Raw genomic sequence first — 22251 nt, 5'->3', positions numbered from 1 at the left:
TGTCAGTTAGGGGGAAATGATGCCGCTCGAGAAGGTTTCAGAAAGCAAATTTGAAACGGCCGTCGGTGTGTTAAGTTCAGTCATTTGGGATTTCTGATGACGTGTACTGACATTCAATTTTATAGATGCACTGGAAAATGAAAAAAAAAAAAAACACGCTTTTGTTGACATCACCGTCAGGTGTGTCTTCTACATAGAAGCTTGAAAACTTAAATTTATGACATGAGAATCGAATGCGGATCACTGCTAACTAGAGTATGATAACAATAATAATGATAATTATGATAATAAAATAAATTACTGAGTTTCTGAACCATAGGGATATAGAATTCAAAGATTATTTTGTTAAGTTTCAGAATTGTTTTTCAATAGAAAACTAAGACTGGCTAACAAGTCACAGAACATTAATGAAGTAGTGTGGTGCATCTTTTCATTTGCTCAGCAACGCGGATGTTAACTTCATTGTGAAAGTTTCTTAGTCACAGCGAATCGGCCAGGAGTATCTTTTCTCTGTAACGTTAACTGCACAGAAGAGAGCACGGAAACCTCAGAGAGATACAGTTTTGACTGTCTAAACTCATGTTTTGTCATTTCCATTAATAGTTAAGCCTGGAGTTCAGAATGATGTAATGAAGATGTGTGTGTGTGAAGTTTCCATCAAAGCCCACGGTGCTCACCGGTAGCGTAACTTGGCTAGATGTAAGCACATTGGTTAAGGAGGGGAATCCATTTACCGCAGGGAATTTACCTGGTGTGAGTCTTTGGCGTGCGTCCCCCCAGTCACAGCGGCACAACTGTTTAGTAGGAAGGGAAACTTACTATGAACATTTTTTTAATGATCTGAGTCACTCTACAGCACGGCAAATTAACACTCTATTAAGAGGAATATGGGAATTTCCTTTAAAATTGTATATTGTCATAAATATTCCGATTATTCTCATGTTAATACCGCGGGGTAAAACACGTTCTGTTTTTCACATATCTCACATTCACTATGATATGAATCCCCAACCCGACTGCGCAAAAGTCCTAGAAAACACACAACATACAGTGTCTTCCTCTCAGAGGATTAAAAAAAAGGCCAAGGTCACAATTGTAATATTTATTTGAAACAACCTTTGTAGGCTTATTTTCAATTTAAACCACTTGCACAAATCAGAGCCCGTAAAAATAGGTTTCTGTGCTCTTTGCTGAGCAAAAGAGGCCATTATTGACTCAGATAGCCACATGACAAAAATCCAGGTTATATTCTGCTGAACTGCAGCTGTTGGATGTGGGAAAAAAATACCTTAAAATAGTAAAAAATTTAGTTTAAGAGTGAACACACGCACACAAGCTCATTCCTACACACACACACACACAGACACACACACACACATACACACACACACGTGTATATATAGTTTTCTGGTGGAATTTATAAACAGAACTGTCATGTCATCTAGTTTTTTGTTTCTTCAAAAAGTAAAACTTTATAACTAGATGCCATATGTGTAGCTCACACTCGGCACTCCTACTTTTGGGTCCTTTTTTAAAAAAAGTTCTAAATAAAATGGAAGTACTCTTGAGATCTGAAGATGATTCATCACCCGTTACTTTTTATCACCTGGTAGTATCATAATTTATACAATGTTTGTGTTCATTTTCCTCTGGAAAGAAGATAGATTTGTTAAATCTAGTTTGCCAGGATTGAATTGTTTGCTGTGTCTGGCTTTGTGCTTTCTGTGTCTATTTGTGACCACAAGACAGAGGGCAAGTTCAAATGTTTCCAGTTGTAGAGACAGGAAAGTGCGTGAAGGTTACATCTGTCTCTGCACAGGAACTGGCAACAAGTGACATCAATCAGCATATACCTAACAGCCCCTACACACACACACACACACACACACACACACACACACACAGACCTGAGTGTTCCCTCCTATTGATTGGAAATCACCTGCTGAGCAGTTTCCTGTTTTTATTTTTATTCTTCAACATGCATCAATACATGATTGATACTTTTGGGGTCCTTTTCTCCTCATTTAAGAATAAGAATAAGAACAACCTTATTTATCCCGAAGGAAATTGTTGTGCCTGAGTTTCAAGTAAAACATAACAATAATAAATAATAGTAGGAAGGTGGGAGAATAAGAAAATACAAATAAAACTACAAAGTGTCAAAGTCAAGGCTATAAAGTGTTTTAAGGTCTTGAAAAGTACAAAATTTGAATATTCCCTTCGGCTGAAGGAAGAGGAATTAATGATTAATGATTTCCTCTGTAAAATAGAGGCCCTGAAATAAACCGCAGTATTGGTTCTTGAAATCTTTTTTTTTTAATTTGGAATTAGATAAGCGATGACTGGCCAGTTTACTAAGATTATGTGCATAAACAGATGGGGGAGTAGACTTTTGCTCGCATTGTTGTCGACCTGGTAACTGCTTATTCTGTGCAATGCTCATGCCTCATGTCTGAAAGGCTCCAGAAATTCCTTGATAAGCTGCTTTGAGTTTCTACCTCTCAGACAGACATTGAGTTCAAATTAGTTCAAACTGTGTACATTCGAGGTCATTTTCATAATTTTTTTTTTTTTTTTTTTTAATGCACGCTGATGTAAAAGTCTCACCTTGAAAGACACCAGAGAATCAACTGACACTGAGAAAGACACTTGTACCATCACAGTTTGACTAAAATCTATATTGGTGTCGAAGTACATGACGATGTGTAAAAAAAAAAAAAAAAATCCTGTTAAGGAGATATGAACACTCACGCGCGCATGTGTCCCTATTCAGGTATTCGAGTATTGGTTGACGCTCGAGAGAAGCTACACATCCCATGGGGCAACTCATCCAACCAGAGGCATGGGGACACCATGATGGCTTTCGACACCCGCTCCATGATGGCCCACGGCCACGGCATGGTGGAACCCAAGATTTTTCAGCACTATCTGCCGTCGATTAGGGCGCTGTGGGCCGACCAGGGCATCCAAAATGCTTACGACCGCCGTCGAGAGTTCCAGCTGGTGAGTGTGTCTTAATATTCTTCCCTCATTTTTTGTGGCATTTCGGCGCCTTGCGTGTCGAAGTAAGCACACCTTCGGCCCGAAAGGAATTGCGTAACACTAAACGGTACAAGCGGCGCCTATTTTGGGGGATGTTGCTCATATAGAATTCTAATTCTGAGATAGCTTGAGCCATATTTCTGATTTTCCTTGTTGAGTAGCCCAGTGTTTTTTGGTGTATACCTCTATTTGCATGTGACTCAGTGATTTGCTACATCGCATGTCTGGACCTTACAGACAAGCATTGACAGTAAACATAAAGCTCTTCCTCACAGTCCATGGATGCAGCTGCTGTGTGAACAGACAGACACAGATGAGCTAATGAAGGGCTGCTTCTCTTTTTGCCTGCGGTCACTCTGCCTTCCCACACCCTTCCTTCCTCCATCGCTCCCTCAATTTTATCCACAAGTTTAGATTGTGTCAGCAGGGTCTTGCTCACAGGAAAACGGGCTGCAACTGTCCTGCTGGGAGCTCCCCTTTGCCAAGCATCTGTTTCCAGAAGCAGAATCAAAAGGCGGTTCACTTTCTGTGCATGAGTCTATTTAATGGAGACGTCGTGAGGGGATTCGGGCCATCTGTCAAATAAAAGTAATCAAAATGCCTGCAGCCCAGGCTGGCGGGATAGTACATTGACTCCTATCAATTAGTTTGGAGATAAGATTCAGAGTTAGGATTAGATAAAACCAACAGAGCTCTGCTCAGTTGCTGTTCATCCACTTTCGGGAAAAAAATGGCAGCGCCGTAAACACAACGCAGTATGTGTTTTAACCCAAGCTAAACAACTTAAGCTCAGTGAAACCAAATATCTACAGTAATACTTAAGGACACTTAGCTAGCCGGACACCAGCTACTATGCTTCCATGCAGTTGATATGTTGTGTCCTAGAACGTGTAAGCCTTCTCTGAAAACGAGGAATAAGGAAAACTCATTAACGAAAGACGTCAGCGTTCTTCAGTACATGAAAATAGGGAAGTCAAAAGCCATGAATCTACAACTAGATGATGCACCAGTGTAAAAAAGTCCGGTACCCACCACATTTATACCGTGTAATTAACATTGTACTGTTTTAAAATATCAATGAAGATGATACATTTCAGGATCTGAGCCACTCAGGAACACACAGTTTCTTCGTCAGTGAACCTGAGGCTTGGCTCGTCCCAAAATGTCATCAGAATTTGATTTAAGAGGATGGTTTGTTTCACGCAAGAGTTCATTTATTATATTTTTGTATTTGTCATACCTTCATTTGTTTTCACTCCAGAGATATTTCTAGTGTCCAGTAAACAGTCCTTTGAATGTAAGAGAATGTAAGAGGCACTTGCTTTGTTTGTAATGTCTTCAGCCACCATGCAAATAACCTCTTTGTGCTTCTAAACTCCGAATAAATTCGTAGGCAGTAAGACATGCATTTGTCCCCAAGCTGAAAAGGTCAGGAACCTCTGCTTCAGTGAATCCCATTACAACACATTGTTATTCTGTAGTTTGATTATTTTTTATTTTATTTTTTCTCCATTTAATTTAGTGAAATTAAACCATTTTAAAGATGGCCAGTGATTTGAACAAGGAAGTGGTATTTTTGGAGTAGCACAAATTTTGTGAAAAATTTGAGCTCATTTGATTATTTGTAATATGCCATTTACATATCAAACCTCCTGATATGTGAACTATAACTTCACACTCAACTTTGGACATGTTTTTTAATTTTACTGCAACCACTGACAGCTCTTTCACATCCTCTGTTTACAGATATATCCTTTTTTTTTTTTTAAGGATTTACCTATATTCTCATTTTTAGAAACGTTCCTCAACCTGCCACTTCACCTATTTCCTGTTTCTTATGACAACATTATATTGTCTATAGAGCACGGTTTCCTCTCTGACAGAGGCCATTCAGTGTCGGGCCGAGTGAACACTCAGTGATGTAATCTGACAAAACCCCGTAGTTCTGTTGGCAAATTCATCCTGGTAGATTACTTTGTAATGTGGGTGGTTCCTTTCCTCTGTTAACTTTTTCAATCAGCACAATGAAAGATAAACATGTTCCCGTTGTATACCAACCAACCCTCGCTTGCATTTAACGTGGTTGTTTTTTGGTCAGCCTGCAAATTATTGTCTATATTAAAGATAATGTCAAATGCAGAGAGAGAGCTCCGGGAGAGCGGACAAACATGTTTTAAACAGGTTAATATGCTGGTGTTAAGAAGATATTCACATCCAGAAGTGCCATAGTGATTTATATACCACACAACAGGATATTTGCCTTTACTGGAGATATGTTTGGAAGATGTGCACATTAAGGGGAATAATGGCATCGAATCACAATCTCTCTCTTTGTTCCTCTCTTTTTGCCTCAGGGGGAGTCAGTCAAGTATTTCCTGGACAATTTGGAAAAGCTTGGACAGTCGGTAAGTCCTGCCCACAAATGCGCCGCCTCGCCAATCAGCAGGCAGAGCTAGTGTGAGAAAGAACGTTGGTGAAAGGAGAAGTGAAACTGCAGCCTCCGTCCACTGGCTTCTCACCACATTAGCAGGAAAAATCACCAGCTCTTGTTCTTGTCACGCAGCTAAATGTTAATAACGCGTGGAAACACCTCACCTTTGTTTTTTTTACCAGGTGAACTGGCGTGCTGGCCTTTATTACCTGTATGAAATGAACTGTCAAAATGCCATTCGTACGCAACATATTGTTTGCTACGAGTTGAAATCAATATTGAGCAGCGTGTGTACGTAAACACGGTTAACATATAGCAGCTAATTCATGCACTCATGTTCGTTTATATGATATTGTATACAGCGCAGTGTGTCGCTGATAACGTTATCACTCCCATGTACCCAAAGGAACACCCAGTCATACGGACACAATTTAGAAATACATCGTTTGGCTGTCTGCTGCTTGATAATAGTCTCGCGTTGTGTAGATTTGGATTTTGATGCTATCGCAGCAAAGTGAGTAAATAAATGGAGCTTACACTGGCCGTATTAACACTGTGGGGAGCAAATATTGAAACAAACCTTCAGTCTCCCTTATTTATTCAGGCCATAAACTGAAACAACATACTTCTTTTCAATATTTAATGAGATCTTGACGGCGTGTGCCCAAATAAAGTCAACTGATTGAACTGTTGATCATTTTTTGTTTACTCAGTCCATCAACCTCACATTCCCCGCTGAGTGCCTTGTATAAGGATTTCCTCAAGATGTTAATGCAATAGTTGCTGTGATTCAGCCTCACAAAGGCTTGCATGCGCCCGTGCACACACACACGCACACACAAACACACACACACACACACACACACACACACACACACACGGCGAACTACAAAAGAATGTTTGTGGATTTCCTTCATATATGTTTGTGTTAGCATGTATGTACACACACATATACACACACACACGCACACACACACACCAGCCTGGTCAGTCGTGAGTCATCCCTTTTGGAATGTCTTGAGCGAAAGAGCACATGCACACACACACACACACTCTTGCCCTTTCTCTGTCTCCCTTCAAAACCAGCTTTCTACATGACATCTTTATGGCAAATAGTTAGCTTGTTTCTTCCCTCTTGTTAGTCCTCACCAACAGCCCCGATCTGTCACTGTCACTCTTGAAGCACCAAATTTGTTTGACTTTTTACTTTGGTATTTCAGGAATGCGCTCTCTCCAAAACAACAGCCCGAGTGTGCGCCATTATTATTTAACTGAAGTGTCTCGCTGCCTTTGTGCAATTTTTTTGCAAGAGATCCCGGACGAGTTTGAAAACTGCTGATATTCGACAAACCCGTGTCTTCATGCGGTTCCCGTATTTACGTTTTTTTTTAGGATTACCTCCCCAGCCAGCAGGACATCCTTCTGGCGAGAAAGCCCACCAAGGGCATCCACGAGTATGACTTTGAGATCAAAAATGTGCCCTTCAAGATGGTGGACGTGGGCGGTCAGCGCTCTGAGAGGCGGCGCTGGTTTGAATGCTTCGATTCGGTCACCTCCATCCTCTTCCTTGTCTCTTCTTCCGAATACGACCAGGTGAGTCGATCCGGAGTATTTTTCTCCTCTGTTTGAAACTCCTGTCCGGAAGCCGAGGTAATTAGTCAGGAAAATCAGTTTTATAATATGATTTGCGTATAAATCATATTTATACGGGATGTCCGTCTGTAGGTGACTGACATGCTAAAGTTCAGGTTTGTTTTGATCACAAGCTAAACATAATCCAGGATTTGTTCACCAGTTTACGAAGGTTCTTTTTTTTTTTTTTTTTTTTTTTCAAAGATTTTTAAGCATCCTTTAACCGTCTCACACCAGACACAAACATCCCAGTCAACATGTCTCCTTCCTCCAGGTGCTGATGGAGGATCGGCAGACAAATAGGCTGAGCGAATCCCTCAACATCTTCGAGACCATCGTCAACAACCGGGTGTTCAGTAACGTCTCCATCATCCTGTTCCTGAACAAGACAGACTTGCTGGAGGAGAAGATCCAGCAGGTGTCCATCAAAGACTACTTCCCCGAGTTCTCGGGTGACCCCTCGAGCCTGGCGGACGTCCAGCGCTTCCTGGTGGAATGCTTTCGAAAGAAGCGGCGCGAGCAGCAGCAGAAGCCGCTCTACCACCACTTCACCACAGCCATTAACACCGAGAACATCCGGCTGGTGTTCCGCGACGTTAAGGACACCATTCTGCACGACAACCTCAAGCAGCTGATGCTTCAATGAGGTGCCCGATCAGGAGGGGGGAGGAGCGATGGGTGGAGTCGGACTCTTCCCCGACCCCGGCTGGCCTACCCCTCCGCCCATCGCCCTCCCACGTTGACTATGATCCACTCCTCATTTTTTTGAACATAGACTTGTATTAAAGCCACCACTACTACGCCATTCCCCCCCACATGCTTGCTCTCTGCCTTATCGAGCGCGTTCACTGTGACTTACGACAGCTGCCATTGGCTCGGAGCTCCTCTCAAACCACTGTAAATGACACCTTCCCTCCCCACAGGATCTCCCCAAGATCTTCTATGGCATTTTTTTTTTTTTTTTTTAACTATGTTTTCACTCTAATCTCTAATTCACACACTGTGCTTCTTTTTTTTTTTTCTCTCTATGCTGCTCTGACCACTGTAGCTGGAGAGGGGAGGGGGGTTGTTTTGATCGGAGGTTGCTAAGTAGGCGACTAAACCACTTACTTAAGCATCAGCATCTCCACGAATTGCCTTCAGTTTAAGAATTTCGTTTAGTGTTTTAACTCATTGTAGGGCCGGGGGTTCGTACACGCGCGCGCACACAAAACACTCCTACGTGTTTTTCCATTAAGTTATATTTTGTAGGGGTTTACACCATGTAGATATGTGACTGCTGATGGACTGTGTCACAGATAAGGAAGGGGGGGGGGGCACAGACAACCACATAGACCACTTGTAAAACTAAACAGCATGCCGTTTCAGGTCAGTCGTGTTTTTTTGCTGTTTCTCAGGGCACACTTTGAAGCACTTCTCTCATACCTCTGCTCTACACACAACTCTAATTTCGAGGTGTCTCATTTGCCCTCATGGCTTGGACAGAAACCAAAACAAAACAAAAGCCCATTATAACAACCCCCCCCCCTCGCTTTTCAGCCTTCGCTAACATGCGATCTATACTTGAATATGGTATTTGGATCATTTGAAATCCCGCTCGGTGCCAAGAAACCCAGACTCTGCCTTTATCGAAGATCTAAATTGTGTAAACTAGCTTACGAGTCACCTGCTACAGATCCGGATCCAAAGGTGCCTCTGAGACCAGCCGTCAGGGCAGAAATGCTCCGGTACCATTTTCGCTCCCCGAATATTAAATGCCGATCCGATACTGACGTGTCCAAAATGATACGTGAAATGTTAACTTTTTAACACCCATATATCCGAAATCTGTAAGAACGCGATTGGATTGCGTCCGTTAATGACCTGCTCTGGATTAACCCTCGATAAAAACATGAACCAAAACTTCACACGGAGCGAATGAATGGAAGCTTATTTTCTATCTGCTGTGGGGAAACTACAGTCCTCCTACTGTTCACGGAGCTGATTTCACGGTAGGATTTCTCCTTTTGTAAAATACTGACCTTATTCCGCTAACATTAGGGCCACCTGACTAAAATTGACCTACTGGGCTTTTTTTTTTTTTTCCAGTAAAACAGTTGTTCTGCATCGTGATTTGCAGCACAGCTTCTTGTGTTGTCGTAGGCTACTCGGAATAGAGCAGAGAAGAAATAACCCTTCCCTGCATGTAACTTATTTCAGATAACAAAGCTAATTGGGAAGTAGCAGGTCCCCGTCTGAGGGTTATAAATCTCCGGGGTAGGGAATCGGTGCATGTCGTACGCTTACAGACACCCGCAGCAGCGAACCCACCGATGTGATACTTAATTTAGATTGCTAGGTTAGCAGAGAAACAATAGGTTGTAGTCCTTATTTTCACCCTGTCTAATTCCGTGCAATTCCACAGTGACTTTGAGCAACACCTGAGTGCCAGAACTAAAAACCCGTTCCACTGTAAGAATCAAATCCACTGTGGACTTGTCTAAAACACGGTTGGCGGCATCCTCGCAGAAAGGTTGTGGCCGTTTGAAATGGGTCGAGTACAAAGCGGGTTGCAGCCTGCAGCGGTCTGACTTTCGTTTCGTCAAACGTTTGCCCGCAAAAACAGCCGGTCTTCTTCAGCCATTGAGTTTTACACAACACACCTCAGAAATGCGTCTAAAGTCAGAATACTCCGCGCCTTTGTGATTTGCTTATCAGTATTAGCTTATAGCTCGTAAGGAGAGAGAGTTTATCCCGATTGCGTGTCAAAAACCAGCCTTAAATTTTTCCCTTCCCGTTTTTAAAAAATGTATATCCCGCTCGTCTCCGCGGTATTGTCTGTTTGACGGACGTCATTTAAGTACTTTTTTCCGAATGTCACCACAAAGTGACAGCAGGTCAAAAACACGGTGTGAGAAACTGCAATTTCCGTTTGCAGCCCTAAACTGATCGCAAAAGCCTCCCTCCGATAAAGTAGCGCCAAGTGCATATTTCTGTTTGTGCGGATTGTTTAAAAGATTTGCTCAATGGACCTTTAAGCCGGAGCACAAAGGGTTGCGTTTGAAGAGTCGATCAGATTGGAACGATTATAAGGGAAAGTGTTTAAAACGGTTTCTGGCTGATGAACAGGCCGGGTTTCATGTTTCTACCAGAGATGAGGATGATGATGATGCTTCAAGCCAGTTTGCTTTGTTTGGCTCAGATAGTTTTTTGTTTTTTTTTTCCTTTTCCCTCCACTCTTGGGAGAGGTGCCTTCAAGCCATCTGTCTCCCTGCAAGGAGTCCAATGTTACAATTCAAAAGGGATAAAGCCAACCTTCGTTACGGCCGTGTACGTTAGTTCACGTTTCTGTCTCATGTGCATAACATACACTCACATTTGTGCTTTTTAAAAAAATCAATTTCAATTGAATTTTTTGTTTTTATATAATTTTTTTTTTTTTTTCAAATTCAATTTAAGCAGGCTTTGTGTTTCATAAGCCTTCAGTGATGTCTTCCCTGATTGAATACACCTCCTAATACCGAATCAATACAGAATCACACCTACACATTCTGTCACTTAAACATTGGCTATTCGAGCAACACTTAATTTCTGGAGCATTTAAAATCGATAACCTCTCATTCACCATCAAGAGTGAAAATTAAGATCATGGATACTGTTAGAACTAAAAGGCAATTTTAAGAGATTATGCCACAAAGTTTTCATGAGTTCACCAACTGTAAGCTATGTGAGCTTGAATACAATGGACCCGCGCATTGTTGCAGTTTCATTTCGTGCTAACGATGATAACAAAAAATTTTCATTGAAGTACGCAATACAATTGAACATGTTATGCACAATATAAAAGGCAGATTATCTGAATTTTTAGTATTTTTTCCCATTGATTTAATACTGACAAAATAAAATGACAAAACCCTTATAAATGCTGGTGCTCACCAACACAGATCTATTCCATAGCGCATGCCTTTCTGAAAATAAAATCCATCTTTCTTTCTTTTCTCAAGACTTCAATGGCTGCTGGGACAGGCTAGCTAGCATAGCGGTTGGCTGATCTCAAGATCCAGCTTTTCCTGAAAGGTCCGTCTTGAATGGTGTGGCCAGGTAGCCTTTATCTGCAACCAAATCTATTTTTTCTTTGCTTTCAGCCATCAGGGCTAAAAAAAAAGTCAGCAATTGCTGTTGGTAGATAATTAATTCTCGGGTTTGATTCAGATATTTCGCCAAGTGCTGCCTTTCAGGCTCTCTAGAATGCTCATCCAATCATAGGAGCCGTACATTTTAAGTCCAGCGTAGGTTTTGCAGAGCAATCTGATTGGCTATTGGCTTACAGTGCACGAGAGCCTGATCTGTCGATTCTGAAGGCCTAAGGCAGAGTTCATAGAACCTGACAGCACAAGCCAGCTGAAATATTATTTGATAATAACTACCATAATATACATCACTGGAATCAAATGCATATAATTTGACATGAGAACAGTCCATGGGTAATAATTGTATTACATATTCACAAAAAAAATATTACTTTTCTGAGTGTGTTTAGGCCAGCAGACAGAGCCATGCTGGCCCTGATGGCCAACTACTGCATTTGAAACAAAAATTAGGGGACTTTGGCATTACCCACTAATTCCAAAGTCCTCAACGTGTCCTGGAACCCCATTGATTGGTGCCACTCGTGTCCACTGTTACTTTTTAACCATTTCATTTCGAAGCCCCTTTGGTTCTTGCTGACATGTTTGCGCCGGGGGGGGTTGATTAGCCCACCGCTAGCTCTTCGCTTAAAAACACTTGGGATTTCTTTCGCCTTTAAGTATCACTGAATGAGCTGAACCTCCCGGGCTCACAGACGAGTGTCTCTCTGCCAGAGTCTCAGTAAGTGGCCGACCGAGCAGGGATGGCGGAGACTGTCTGTCTGGATCCAGACGGTGACAGCATGTGATCCAGTGACTCAACAGTGGGGTTTATTGTCTGAACGCTCAAATCATGTGTCCTTCACATATTCGGTGATTTCTAATGCAAGATGTCATCATTTTTTTTTTTTGGTTTGTTTGTTTTTTTTATTATTAATTTACTCATCCACTTATTTACATCCATTTTTTTCCCCGTGTTCTCAGCCTGCACGCTGTTGCAGATCCTTCCACTGCTCTGATGTGTGTTTGTGCAGCTCGAGTGCCGATTTAATTTCAAGTCTCAAGACCGTGATTCACTCCCTGGTTCAATTTACTTATCGTCTTGTTCAGATTGCTGTGGGAAAATAAACAAGTAATTCTACAATTTGTTATAAAAAATAATTGAGCTAAAGGAAAGCTAAACCGCTGATGTGAATTTTCATTAGATCAGATGAGCAACACCAGGTTGATTTGGTCCTCAGACGATTTAGGTTGCATTGTGCAAAATAGGTTCAAAGTCATAGAAGTAAATTTAATGTGCGATCCTGTGACTTTGAGCGAGACCAGTGTCACATGAGCACGTCACGTTTCTCCAATCATTTCCAGGATTCTCTAATCGGTGACCTTATTCTTTGTATGTTGTATTTGTGCGAGACTGGGTTACTGTCGCCAGGAAGACAAGCTCACTTGTTATTTTGCGTGCAAATTATCGTGCGACTGGGTGTGTGTGTGTGTGTGTTTGAGAGACAGAAAGCGTGGCGCAGTGAAGTCACAAAAAAAAATCCTTGACAGCAAAAGTTTAATTCTGTCTGCGTGGAGCTAAAGCAGCATGCATGCGTGTTTGTGTGTGTGTATATGTGTGTGTGTATTTGAATATCCCAGATTAAATTGCCATTTTACTGGACTTCGGGAGTGTTGGGGCTACGTAGAACATGGTCTGTCGGGGGTTAAAAAAGGCTTCTGACTGAGTCTTAGTCTTCATCTTTCAAGGATTCCGTTTCGTTTGAGAGAAATTCCTTTTTTTATTTGAAGCTGAACCATAACTTATGTCAGTTTACCCTCAGACTCACCGCTCAGGGTGACTGGATGCGCTTGAAAGTTGAAAGAGACTCTTGTTACAGCCATGATGAAATATTGACGTCCACAAAAAAACAAAATTAGGTCATCTGTGGTTGTTTTTGTTTTCTTGTCAGACTCTTCAACACACACAAACACACACACACACACACTCGCAAGCCCAGTGTCGCGATCAAGCTACAGCAGGATGATAGAGATGATTTTTGTAAAAAAAATAACTGCTTATAACAAAATAATATTCAGAACCATGAAAACGTTTGTTTGTGTGTGTGTGTGGCCTGAGCTGACAAAGATACTGCCAAGGACTGAGACACCACTGGATTTTCAGTTTTAAACCATTTGATTGAAAGAATTTAGTATCTGCTTGTTAATATTTTGTAGAAATTTTAATCCCAGTGACCTGAGTGGCAAAAGAGTGAGATAAATGTATTCAATATAAAACAGCTTATTGTGGCAAGTTGGTCATTTCTTCATGTAGTTGACAAGAAGTCCAGCGGGTAAAAATGTAGAGTTGTGCATCCGGTCCGCCGAGACAAAAAACAAAACGATGTCCGTTACGCTCTTCAGAAATTCATCCGAAGGTGCAGAGTTTGAATCGGACTCGGTACTGCACCCTGAGTTTTTGCAGATGAAGCCTGGAGCTGAGCTGCAGGGAGGGGCCTTGTTTATTCCCAAAGCTGAACACATTTGCCTTCAGATATTTCTGATACAGATTTTTCTCGAGGTGAGAATTTGACACCCCTACTGTAAATTTCTGAATCCCAATATTTATGTTGTGATTCTCCCTTGTGAAAGACATTTTTATTTGTTTTTGTTTCCTCTGGACTATGCAACCGTGCTCCTCCGTATTATATGTGAAAGATGACAGATTCTCTGTGTTTTATAGAAATGTATCTGTAATCACATCAGGAAAAAAAAGATCTGCCAAATATACAGATGTTTAGTGCCTCTTTTTTCCACTTTGCCTCTAAAAAGCTTTTTCTACGTAGTGTTTTTGAAATGTGGCCACACAAGCAGTTTGAAGTCTTATATTGAGTCATTCAGATATGCATTACTTCCCCGTTTGTTCTTTTCACACTGATGAACTTGCAATGTACAGTCTAACTTATGCTGTTTTACCCCTCTGCTCTCCTAAATAAACCCAACAGTTTTTTAAAAAAACCTGTCAAGTATCTTAACTCACTTTAAAGTGACTTAACATTTGCTGCCCTCATGTGGCCAAACCGAGGTGAAGAAGATTTGGAAATCGGGTCAAAATGCAGAACCAGTAAAAAGATAAATATATGTATATCATACAGCTATGATCATGTAACATTATATCAAAATCCTGTTAATTTATCATTAATCCCTTTGAAAGCTGTAGAAGCAGTGCGATGTAACGAGCTGTTATTTATTTTTAAAATCTCATTTTTGTGCTCCTTTTGTGAATGGGTCTTCGAGCGGACTGATCTGTTCACCTTTTTTTTTTTTTTTAAAGATTTCAGATCCAAAATTCCGTATGGGTACAAGGAAAGTTTTATTGTAAAAAAAGTACATGATGAAAACAGTACAGCACTGAGCAGGCAGTGGGCTGCCTGGAAGTCCACGGAATAAAAAAAACATTAAAAACATGACTAAATCATCCATAAAAACGGTTTAAATAGAGGTTCTACAGTGACAAGGGAGAGGTTGGGAGCTTAGCTTCAAGTTGTCGCAGAGAACGTGCAGGCCGTCTTAGGCTGCAGGAGGGATTCTGCAAGAGAGGAGGCGTTCTCCCCTGCAGAAGTTTATTCACACCTTTGCATATATAATGTACAAACCACGTGTGCGACTGTATTTTGTGATGAAATCACTGTAAACCCTCCCATTTCTTTTCCCATTTCTTTTCAGGTTGTACACGAGGACAAGATTATACTACAGGACATCCACCGGTTCATGATGACACTATCACAGACAAGCAGATGCATCTTCTCCCAAAGTGGAACACGGTTAAAGGATAGTTATGCTGCTTGCCTTTTATTTTCATTAAATCTGGGATTTAGACCCCTTGACACACACACACATAGACACACACTAGTTGACATACAGCCGTACTTGTAATGTCCTCACTCAATGATCATTTCCAATCTTTTTGTAGTCACTTCCATTCATCACGTACACAGATGGGTGGGATGAATAGGCTTTCCGTTTTTTGGAAATTAGCATAATTATCCTTTAAGTGTGTGCAGTTACTAAGGCTCATGCAAAATGAATCCCGTCATCACTGAATAAAAGCAGAGACGGAAGGGCCGAAGCTGAAATATGCTGCAGTATTGCTATCGTTATAGTTTTCAAGACAAACACTCGTTACGTTAGTTTCTGTAAGTCCTACACTGTATGTACAGATTGCATGACTGGTTTTCAACTCTAGTGTTTTTTTTTTCTCAGAGCGTCGAGAGCTATCGGGCGGACCGCCTGCCCCTCCTACTGCAGAGACTCAAAGCGTTGCAGCTCGACAGACTTTACAAGTGTAAATGCAAATAAAGGAAAACAGGAATCGGGCCACAAGCAAGGTTATGGTATCACAGGTGAATCAGACGGACTCTGACACTCAAGTTTTCCACGATAACTGCGCTTCTTTCCTGAGATAGAACAACCAATAATATGCAGAGGGTTGTAAAAGCTCTTGTAAAGCTGAATCGAAGATGCGTGTCAACTGGCGAGGGCGTGACGCCGTGCGCTCGCCGTGGATGCGTCTTTGGTCTCAGAGCAGAGACTGATTCCCCCGTCGGAAAGCGAGGGACACCTGAGATTGGAAACAGCAGCAGTGGATCGGTGAGGTCGTGACCTCTCGCCGCCTCTCGGAGCCTCTCTTTGTATTTGACGCTCTCGGCCGCCGTAACAAGGTGGGGGTTCAGATGCGGAGAGGCTCAGACACAGAGGCGTCGTCCTGAGTCGGTGCCCGCCTGACCGGACTGTCCTCCTGGGCCAAGTCCACCTCCAAGAAGTCGGGCTGATCCGTGTCCTGGGACACTCGCTGCCCTTCCTCTCCCGTATCCTTCTTGCTCCGACTCCGGCACCAGCCGGACCTGGCGGGGCCGACCATGGCCAGACAGATTGCGCTGAGCCCCATCCCCACGGCGCAGGAGTAGAAGGCTGCCCCGTAGTTGTTTGTCATGTCCACCAACACACCTGGAAGCCAAAATGACAGTCAGTTGAAAAAACAAGGCACGGCCATCACTAGGCTCCGCTCAGCGAGAAGGGGACGATTTAGCCCGAGACCCGCGGGATTGTGTCACGCTCCTCTTTAAACATTAGGTCAAATCCGAGCCAGTTTTCATCAGAAACAAAATCAAATGTTGTACCTCCAAGCGGGGGTCCGGCGAGCCCCGCGAAGCTCTGGATGAAGACGTAAACCCCCACACACGACGCCATCTTCTGGATGCCCACCACGTCCTCCTCAGCCAGCATGGGGATGTGCGTGGAGCTCACCGTGCCCATGAAGAAGCCATAGAGGGCGCAGCAGACCACCAGTCCCCAGAACTCCCAGACCATGGTGAAGGCCACCAGCACCAGGCACAGGAACACCACGCACCACAGCAGCACCAGTGTCTTCCTACAGCGGACCTTGTTCAGCACCACCCCGATGGAGAGACGGCCAAAGATCTCAGCCACGGCCATCACGGAGAGCATGTAGGAGGCCAGGCTGTTCTCGACGCCCCGGCTCTTGCTCAGTTGGATGATGTAAAGCTGCGGGGCAAAGAATCCCAGCGTGGCAAACAAACCGAAGAGCGAGTAGCAGATGAAGGCACCGTCCTTCAGCACAGAGAAGTCCAGAAGTTTGGGTCTCGGGGGCTGCGGAGGACCGGCCTCTGCCACCGCATCATCCCCCTCTTTCTTTTCCGTCACAGGGGAGGGAGGGGAGGACACCGACGGCTCCCGATCCACCTTCTCCGAGGCCTCCCACTCCGCCTTGGCTTCGGCTCCAGCCATCCTCAGGTCTACGTTTGAGCCTGAGAGGGAGGTGACGCCCGAGTCATCGGACCCCCCGGAGCCCCCCGACCCCCCAGAGCTGATGGAGGTTCTGGTTTGTTCGTTCTCCAGCTCATAAACAGTCTGCAGTTCCTTCAGCGACTCCTCCTCCTCCTTTGGAGAGTCTGGCCTGATGATGATTGGACGAAGAACCAGCCCACATCCAATCACTGAGGCCTGAAAAAGGCCGAGGATAACCAGGCAGTAGCGCCAGCCTATGTGTTCCTTCAGCACAGTTAAGGCTGCCCGGAGAGGAAGAGGACACTTTATCGTTAGTATTATTATAAAACGCTGACTTTTGAGAACAAAGAGCAGAATATTATAAGCTCCGATGCAAGCGGTTCAATTGTGAATGAGAAGTGTACATTTCTTTTTTTCTTTGACTTATACTTGAAAAATCTGAGGTTTTTTTTTTTTTTCTTATTGAATCAGGGGTTGTTTTAGTGCTCTAAAAGGCTTCAATGACGGTTCTCCATCATTTTGAAGTCAGATATTTCATGGACCACAAGTTGAGTTTCTCAAATATCGTTATGGAGGAATTTCAGTCATAATCGGCGGCAGAAGTTACTGATTGAGTTTCTTTATTTTTGATTGAACACTCACCAGGAGCAAACGCAAATATGGCGAAAGATTCGCCGGAGGAGGCGACAGATGTCACGAGGGCTCGACGCTTGCAGAAGTACTGGGCGAGGATTGTGACGGTGGGGAGGAAGGTGAGGCAGTAGCCGAGGCCTGTGGAAAAGGAGGAGAAAGAACAGGGGACATGACAGCCACTGGCCGGGAGGGGAGGGACACAGCATGGCTAGGGGGTTGGGTCAAAGATCAAGCTGTCAGCTCACTCCTTTGTCAGGGGTGGTGGTTGCTTGAAAGGTTTCAGCTACCACAGCAGCAGCTGCAAGACAAAGGCATGTAAAGACAAAAAAAGAGACAGGGGGAGAGAAGAGAGGGGGTGGCTGAGTTAGCTGGCGGTCTGCTTAAGATGCTGATATGGCAGTCAGGGTGGGAGAGCTAGCAGTGCTTTCTGGCCGAGAAAAAAACAAAAAAAGTTAACATGCGCCGATACCAAACTCAAAATTCAGATTGATTTTCATCTGGAATGTAATTTCGAATCTATTACTGTCATTCAATTTCCTCCTCAGCCACTTCCTGTTCCGTCAATCCTGATCTGAAAAGGAATTTTTGTTTTTTTTTGGGGGGGTGGGGGATATTTTGCTGCTCCGGTTTTTCCTGCTCTGTGTTGTCAGTCCTTCAGAGAGAGTTAAGACGTAATGTTTACAGGAGGCTGTTCACCTCTCAGTCATTGGGACAGTTCTGGAAAAAACAGATTTTACTGTTGACACTGCTAGAAGTCCCTTTAGTTCAATCACAACAAGCTGTCAAACGAGACAAACGCATCAGCGAGACAGTTCTCGTGTGGATGTGATGATCGAGACGGACGCGGAACGCTGCAGAAAAAGGCCTGTCAGATGAAGTACCTGAGACAACGCCGATAGTGATGTACATCTCGTTGATGGAGTTGATGAAGGCTGAGGTTACGGTTCCCAGGGAGATGAAAAAACCCCCCATCATCACCACGGGCCGAAAGCCAAAGCGGTTGCTCAGCAGGGTGGACAGCGGGGCTGAGTGTGAGAGACAGCATGACGGGCCTGGCTGTTACTGGCTGAAGACGCCGAGTCATGACTTATCAGTATGATGTGCCAATGGGAAATTTGTGACAATGACCGAAATAACTCTAGATTGTTTAACTGTTCTTTTGTATTTCAGATGCATTATATATCAGAAAATCAACAGGAAATACTAGATGACAAAAAAAAAAAAAACACTGTTCATTTTGAGGACATGAGAAGAGAGGAAAAATTTAAGCCCGAAGGACTGACCAGTGAATGTGAAGATGAAGACGCAGATGGAGAGGACCCAGGACACTCGGCTGTTACTCTCCCCAAACTCCTCCATCAGATCCTGGAGGAACACCCCCAGGCTCTTGAGGGTCCCATAGGTGCATATCTCCACCACAAAGAAGGCGACGGCCACGACCCAGCCCCAGCCGCCATCCGGCACCTCGGAGTAAACGTTTGGACCCATGCAACCCTGTACTGCCATCTTGACTGCCGAGAGAAGAAAAAGTTCAGGGTGAGTGATGTTGGATTACCTTCGGTTTACATTCGGTTAAAAACAAAGTAACCAACATAATTTCTATAACTATTGAGGGCGTTCTAAAAATCACAACGGCGAGGATGCACAGATAGCTCAGCCAGACATCACTACCAGCCGTTTCTGCAAATAAGATCCAACAACGACACCGACCATTTTATGTTAATAATACTGCAGATTAGCCCACAGAGAACAGACGGCGGGTGTCTGTATGTAGATGATGATGCAGTGCGTCTGTGACAGGACTGACACGTTATTCCATGCAATCATATTTCTGCTTTAACTAACATCACCCTGCTGTAACCCTCAGATCTTCCCTTTTCTTATTTTCCCAATGTCAGCCTGTGACAACTACATACCTCACCGCTCCGGTCACAACCCTCCCCGTTTTCCACCAGGATGCATTGATTTGCTGTGACTGAGATTTAAAAACCAACAAAGGCAGAGCTGCTAAGATAACAATGACAGAAGGGAAGCTTGATCAAAGGTGGCTGCAGAAACGCACATCCAGACCATAATTCAGGGAAGAAATGTAAAGTAATGTGGCTACGGGCGCATACAGCTGTATGAGTTTGAGGGGCATCTTGGATATACAGGTATAGTACATGCATTAGATATCTTTGACCGGGTTTATGCCAGACACATTTTAAGTACTTCTCATTCTATTGGATGAGATTGGCTTTTCAGCAGCCCAGCAAAAAGAGAAAAGCCACAGGATGAAGATCCTATGGCATTTTCTCTTTGGGGCAAATGGTCATTTCTCTTCAAATATCAGTGACATTAGACAAAGGCATGCTGAAATGTGTCACCAATTGAGTGAGATGCTGAGATGTAATTTCCAGTTCCCAAAGTTTGTTGAACAATGACTGACTCATTTCCTGTAAGCTGAGCTTCATTTACAAAGGAATGGCGAGGTTATCAGGGGCAATTAGCCCTTGGTGTGATCGCTTAGCTGACCAAGTTAGCGAACGGTTGCTTTAACACCTGAGCCGGACTGCTTTCTGTTGTCAGGAATATGTGAATATCACCGCGACACTCTGCGTATAAATAACAGGGAAGGTCAGAGCCACTGGAGCTTGCTGTACTTCAGAACACGTCCTGCACTCTTTTTTTCTGTCCAACAAAGCAGGCTAAGTACAGCCCCCATTATTTATTGGACTGACTTTTTATGTAATTCACTGTTATTAACAAATAATTCCTGAGGAGGGGTTTTATTCTGTATTTTATTCTGTATATTTGCAGCTGCAACGCCACATTTTTGTGATATTTCCGAACTGAAACCATGCCAGGATACCAACCCATGTTTTTGTACTGTTGCATTGCTACCTGAAAACACTATCTTTCAAAAGGTGGATACTGGAAACAGCCAGTTGATAGCAGGCAACAGAAGACGGCGATCTTTCACTGTTGTCAAACAAAGTCACACAAAGTGTGTCAATGATTAAGAAAAAAAACAAAACACAAATCTGTGGTAAAGATTAGTAGGGAACAGGCCGGTGGGCAGAATGTAACCTCACACTGCATTCTTTTTTTTTCCAGGTAAGGTCAGGGTTTCAGGAGCACTGATGTAACATCGGCACCTCAATGAATATCTACTTGATTGTGCATTTTTATTTCGTGCTTTGGACCAGGTCTCACAACATTCTACGGACACACAATGGGAGTATCAAAAAAAGGAGTGGTTAGACGTAGCAGGGTTACTTCTCCATAAAAAATACAGATGGTGCAGATTTCAGGGTATGATGATATCAAAATTGAAACGGAAAGTATCTGTGTTTTGGTGAAATACCACTGACCAGACTCTCAAGTGTAATATATTTAGGAATACATAAAGATAGAATTTTGATTTTTTTTTTTTTGGCAAACAAATTTTTTCATTATCGATTTGGTAATTTATCCAGTTGTTGCTGTTTTGGTTGTAACTTTAACGAAGTCTATGAAATTAGAACAAAAATATGAGGTTTGAATTAAATTAAAAAAAAAACATTAAATAACCCCCCATAAATTGCTAGAAAAGTACTTGTACAGTGGGAAAATTCTAATCTTATGCTCAGATGTGTGTGTGTGTTCAAATGCTTAAGCAAGATGTTAAACCCTTTTTAAAAATGTTCAGTTGAGAATAATTTATCTTTCAATTACATCAGGAAGGGCTTCTGGTACTTGGTGTTTATCAAAGAATATAAGTAAGTACATGACACTACAAAAACAAAAAAAAAAATCGAATAATCTTTACTTTTCAACAAGTTTGGACTTGCAAAGTTCACGCATCTTGCAGTTCTGTTACTTTTGTTGGCATAAACCTGTAATGCAAAGATAACGTCATGAGCCTCTTCAGACCAACCAGACCCGGAGGTCCGGGGCTCTTCTGAGAGGTCGACCCGGCTAGGAACACCTGATCCCGGGTGATCGACGGGGAGGGGGCGGGGGGCACCTCGGTGGAGATGACACGGTCGTGTTCGGAAAGGACGGCACCCTTTCGCATCCGCGTCATTAGTACATGAAAATTAATAGATGCTTTCAATTATTATAATAATGAATTTATTTCATTTATTTTGCGGTCACCTGCTCTTTGCGATATGTGATGCGGTCCTCCGCAGCGCTGCGGAGGGAGACGGAGGGAAGGTGGGGGGGTGATGCGGTGATGACGCCGGTGTCGCATTTCTGGGGTTTTTCTCGAAAAATAAAAACCTCCAGTCTGTACAAAAAGGCCCACCTTCGACAACAAGTGGACTTTTTAAACCCCTATTATGTTAATAACATGAATATACGGTGTATGTTTGTTATTTGGGCAGAAAAGAATAAAAGCTAACCGGCGTTAGTTCAGTTAAAGAGCGGAAGAGCGGCGGCGCCGGGGCATCAACAGCTGAGTTGCCGGCTGGGGACTCCCGACTTACCGGCGTCGGTTCTACCGGGAGGAGGGAGAGCAGCAGCCCGCTGGTTCCCGGCGGCGAGCTTTCCTATCCTCGCATCCTCCGGTGGCTTCGGAGCCGCTGTGACGGACACCGGTTGTGCTCGGGTTTCCCGGACGGAGGCGGCAGCATCACTCGCCGTCCTCCCTCAACC

The 22251-nt window shown here is 43.3% G+C and overlaps 2 protein-coding genes across 3 annotated transcripts in view; one reads left to right on the top strand and one right to left on the bottom strand.

Moving 5' to 3' along the window:
* The window catches only part of gna13b (guanine nucleotide binding protein (G protein), alpha 13b), a 20354-nt gene extending 6146 nt beyond the window's left edge, over nt 1-14208 (top strand). The window contains exons 2-5 of the mRNA XM_086171030.1: nt 2774-3003; nt 5397-5447; nt 6866-7066; nt 7380-14208. Of these exons, the coding sequence (XP_086027156.1) occupies nt 2774-3003; nt 5397-5447; nt 6866-7066; nt 7380-7751 (854 nt within the window). The 3' untranslated portion in view covers nt 7752-14208. The remainder of the gene's footprint in view (nt 1-2773; nt 3004-5396; nt 5448-6865; nt 7067-7379) is intronic.
* slc16a6b (solute carrier family 16 member 6b) lies at nt 12111-22251 on the bottom strand. 2 transcript variants are annotated; one of them, XM_086171027.1, is made up of 6 exons: nt 22083-22251; nt 18915-19142; nt 18513-18656; nt 17641-17769; nt 16371-17279; nt 12111-16197 (listed from the first exon to the last, which is right to left on the bottom strand). In XM_086171027.1, exons 2-6 carry the CDS (start codon nt 19135-19137, stop codon nt 15920-15922), a joined length of 1683 nt encoding a protein of 560 aa, XP_086027153.1. In that variant the 5' UTR covers nt 19138-19142; nt 22083-22251; the 3' UTR covers nt 12111-15919. The 2 variants fall into 2 exon arrangements, with proteins under 2 accessions (XP_086027153.1, XP_086027154.1); XM_086171028.1 differs by lacking the exon at nt 22083-22251 and having other exon boundaries at nt 18915-19161.

This window comes from Fistularia commersonii, chromosome 23 (genome assembly GCF_037954325.1).
Source record: "Fistularia commersonii isolate RoL2024-O1a breed Wild chromosome 23, RoL_Fcom_v1.0, whole genome shotgun sequence".
Classification (NCBI taxonomy): domain Eukaryota; kingdom Metazoa; phylum Chordata; class Actinopteri; order Syngnathiformes; family Fistulariidae; genus Fistularia; species Fistularia commersonii.
Note: the sequence above shows the minus strand (reverse complement) of the source record. Positions and strands in the feature narration are given on the sequence as shown.

Bases quoted from the DNA above. Each gene is read 5' to 3' on its own strand.
- slc16a6b (XM_086171027.1), bottom strand. From the start codon at position 19,137: ATGGCAGTACAGGGTTGCATGGGTCCAAACGTTTACTCCGAGGTGCCG. The intron at 18,657-18,914 runs GTCAGTCCTTCG...TCTCACACTCAG, and splicing joins CTTCATCTTCACATTCACTG to CCCCGCTGTCCACCCTGCTG. The intron at 17,280-17,640 runs GTGAGTGTTCAA...CTCTCCGGGCAG, and splicing joins CATATTTGCGTTTGCTCCTG to CCTTAACTGTGCTGAAGGAA.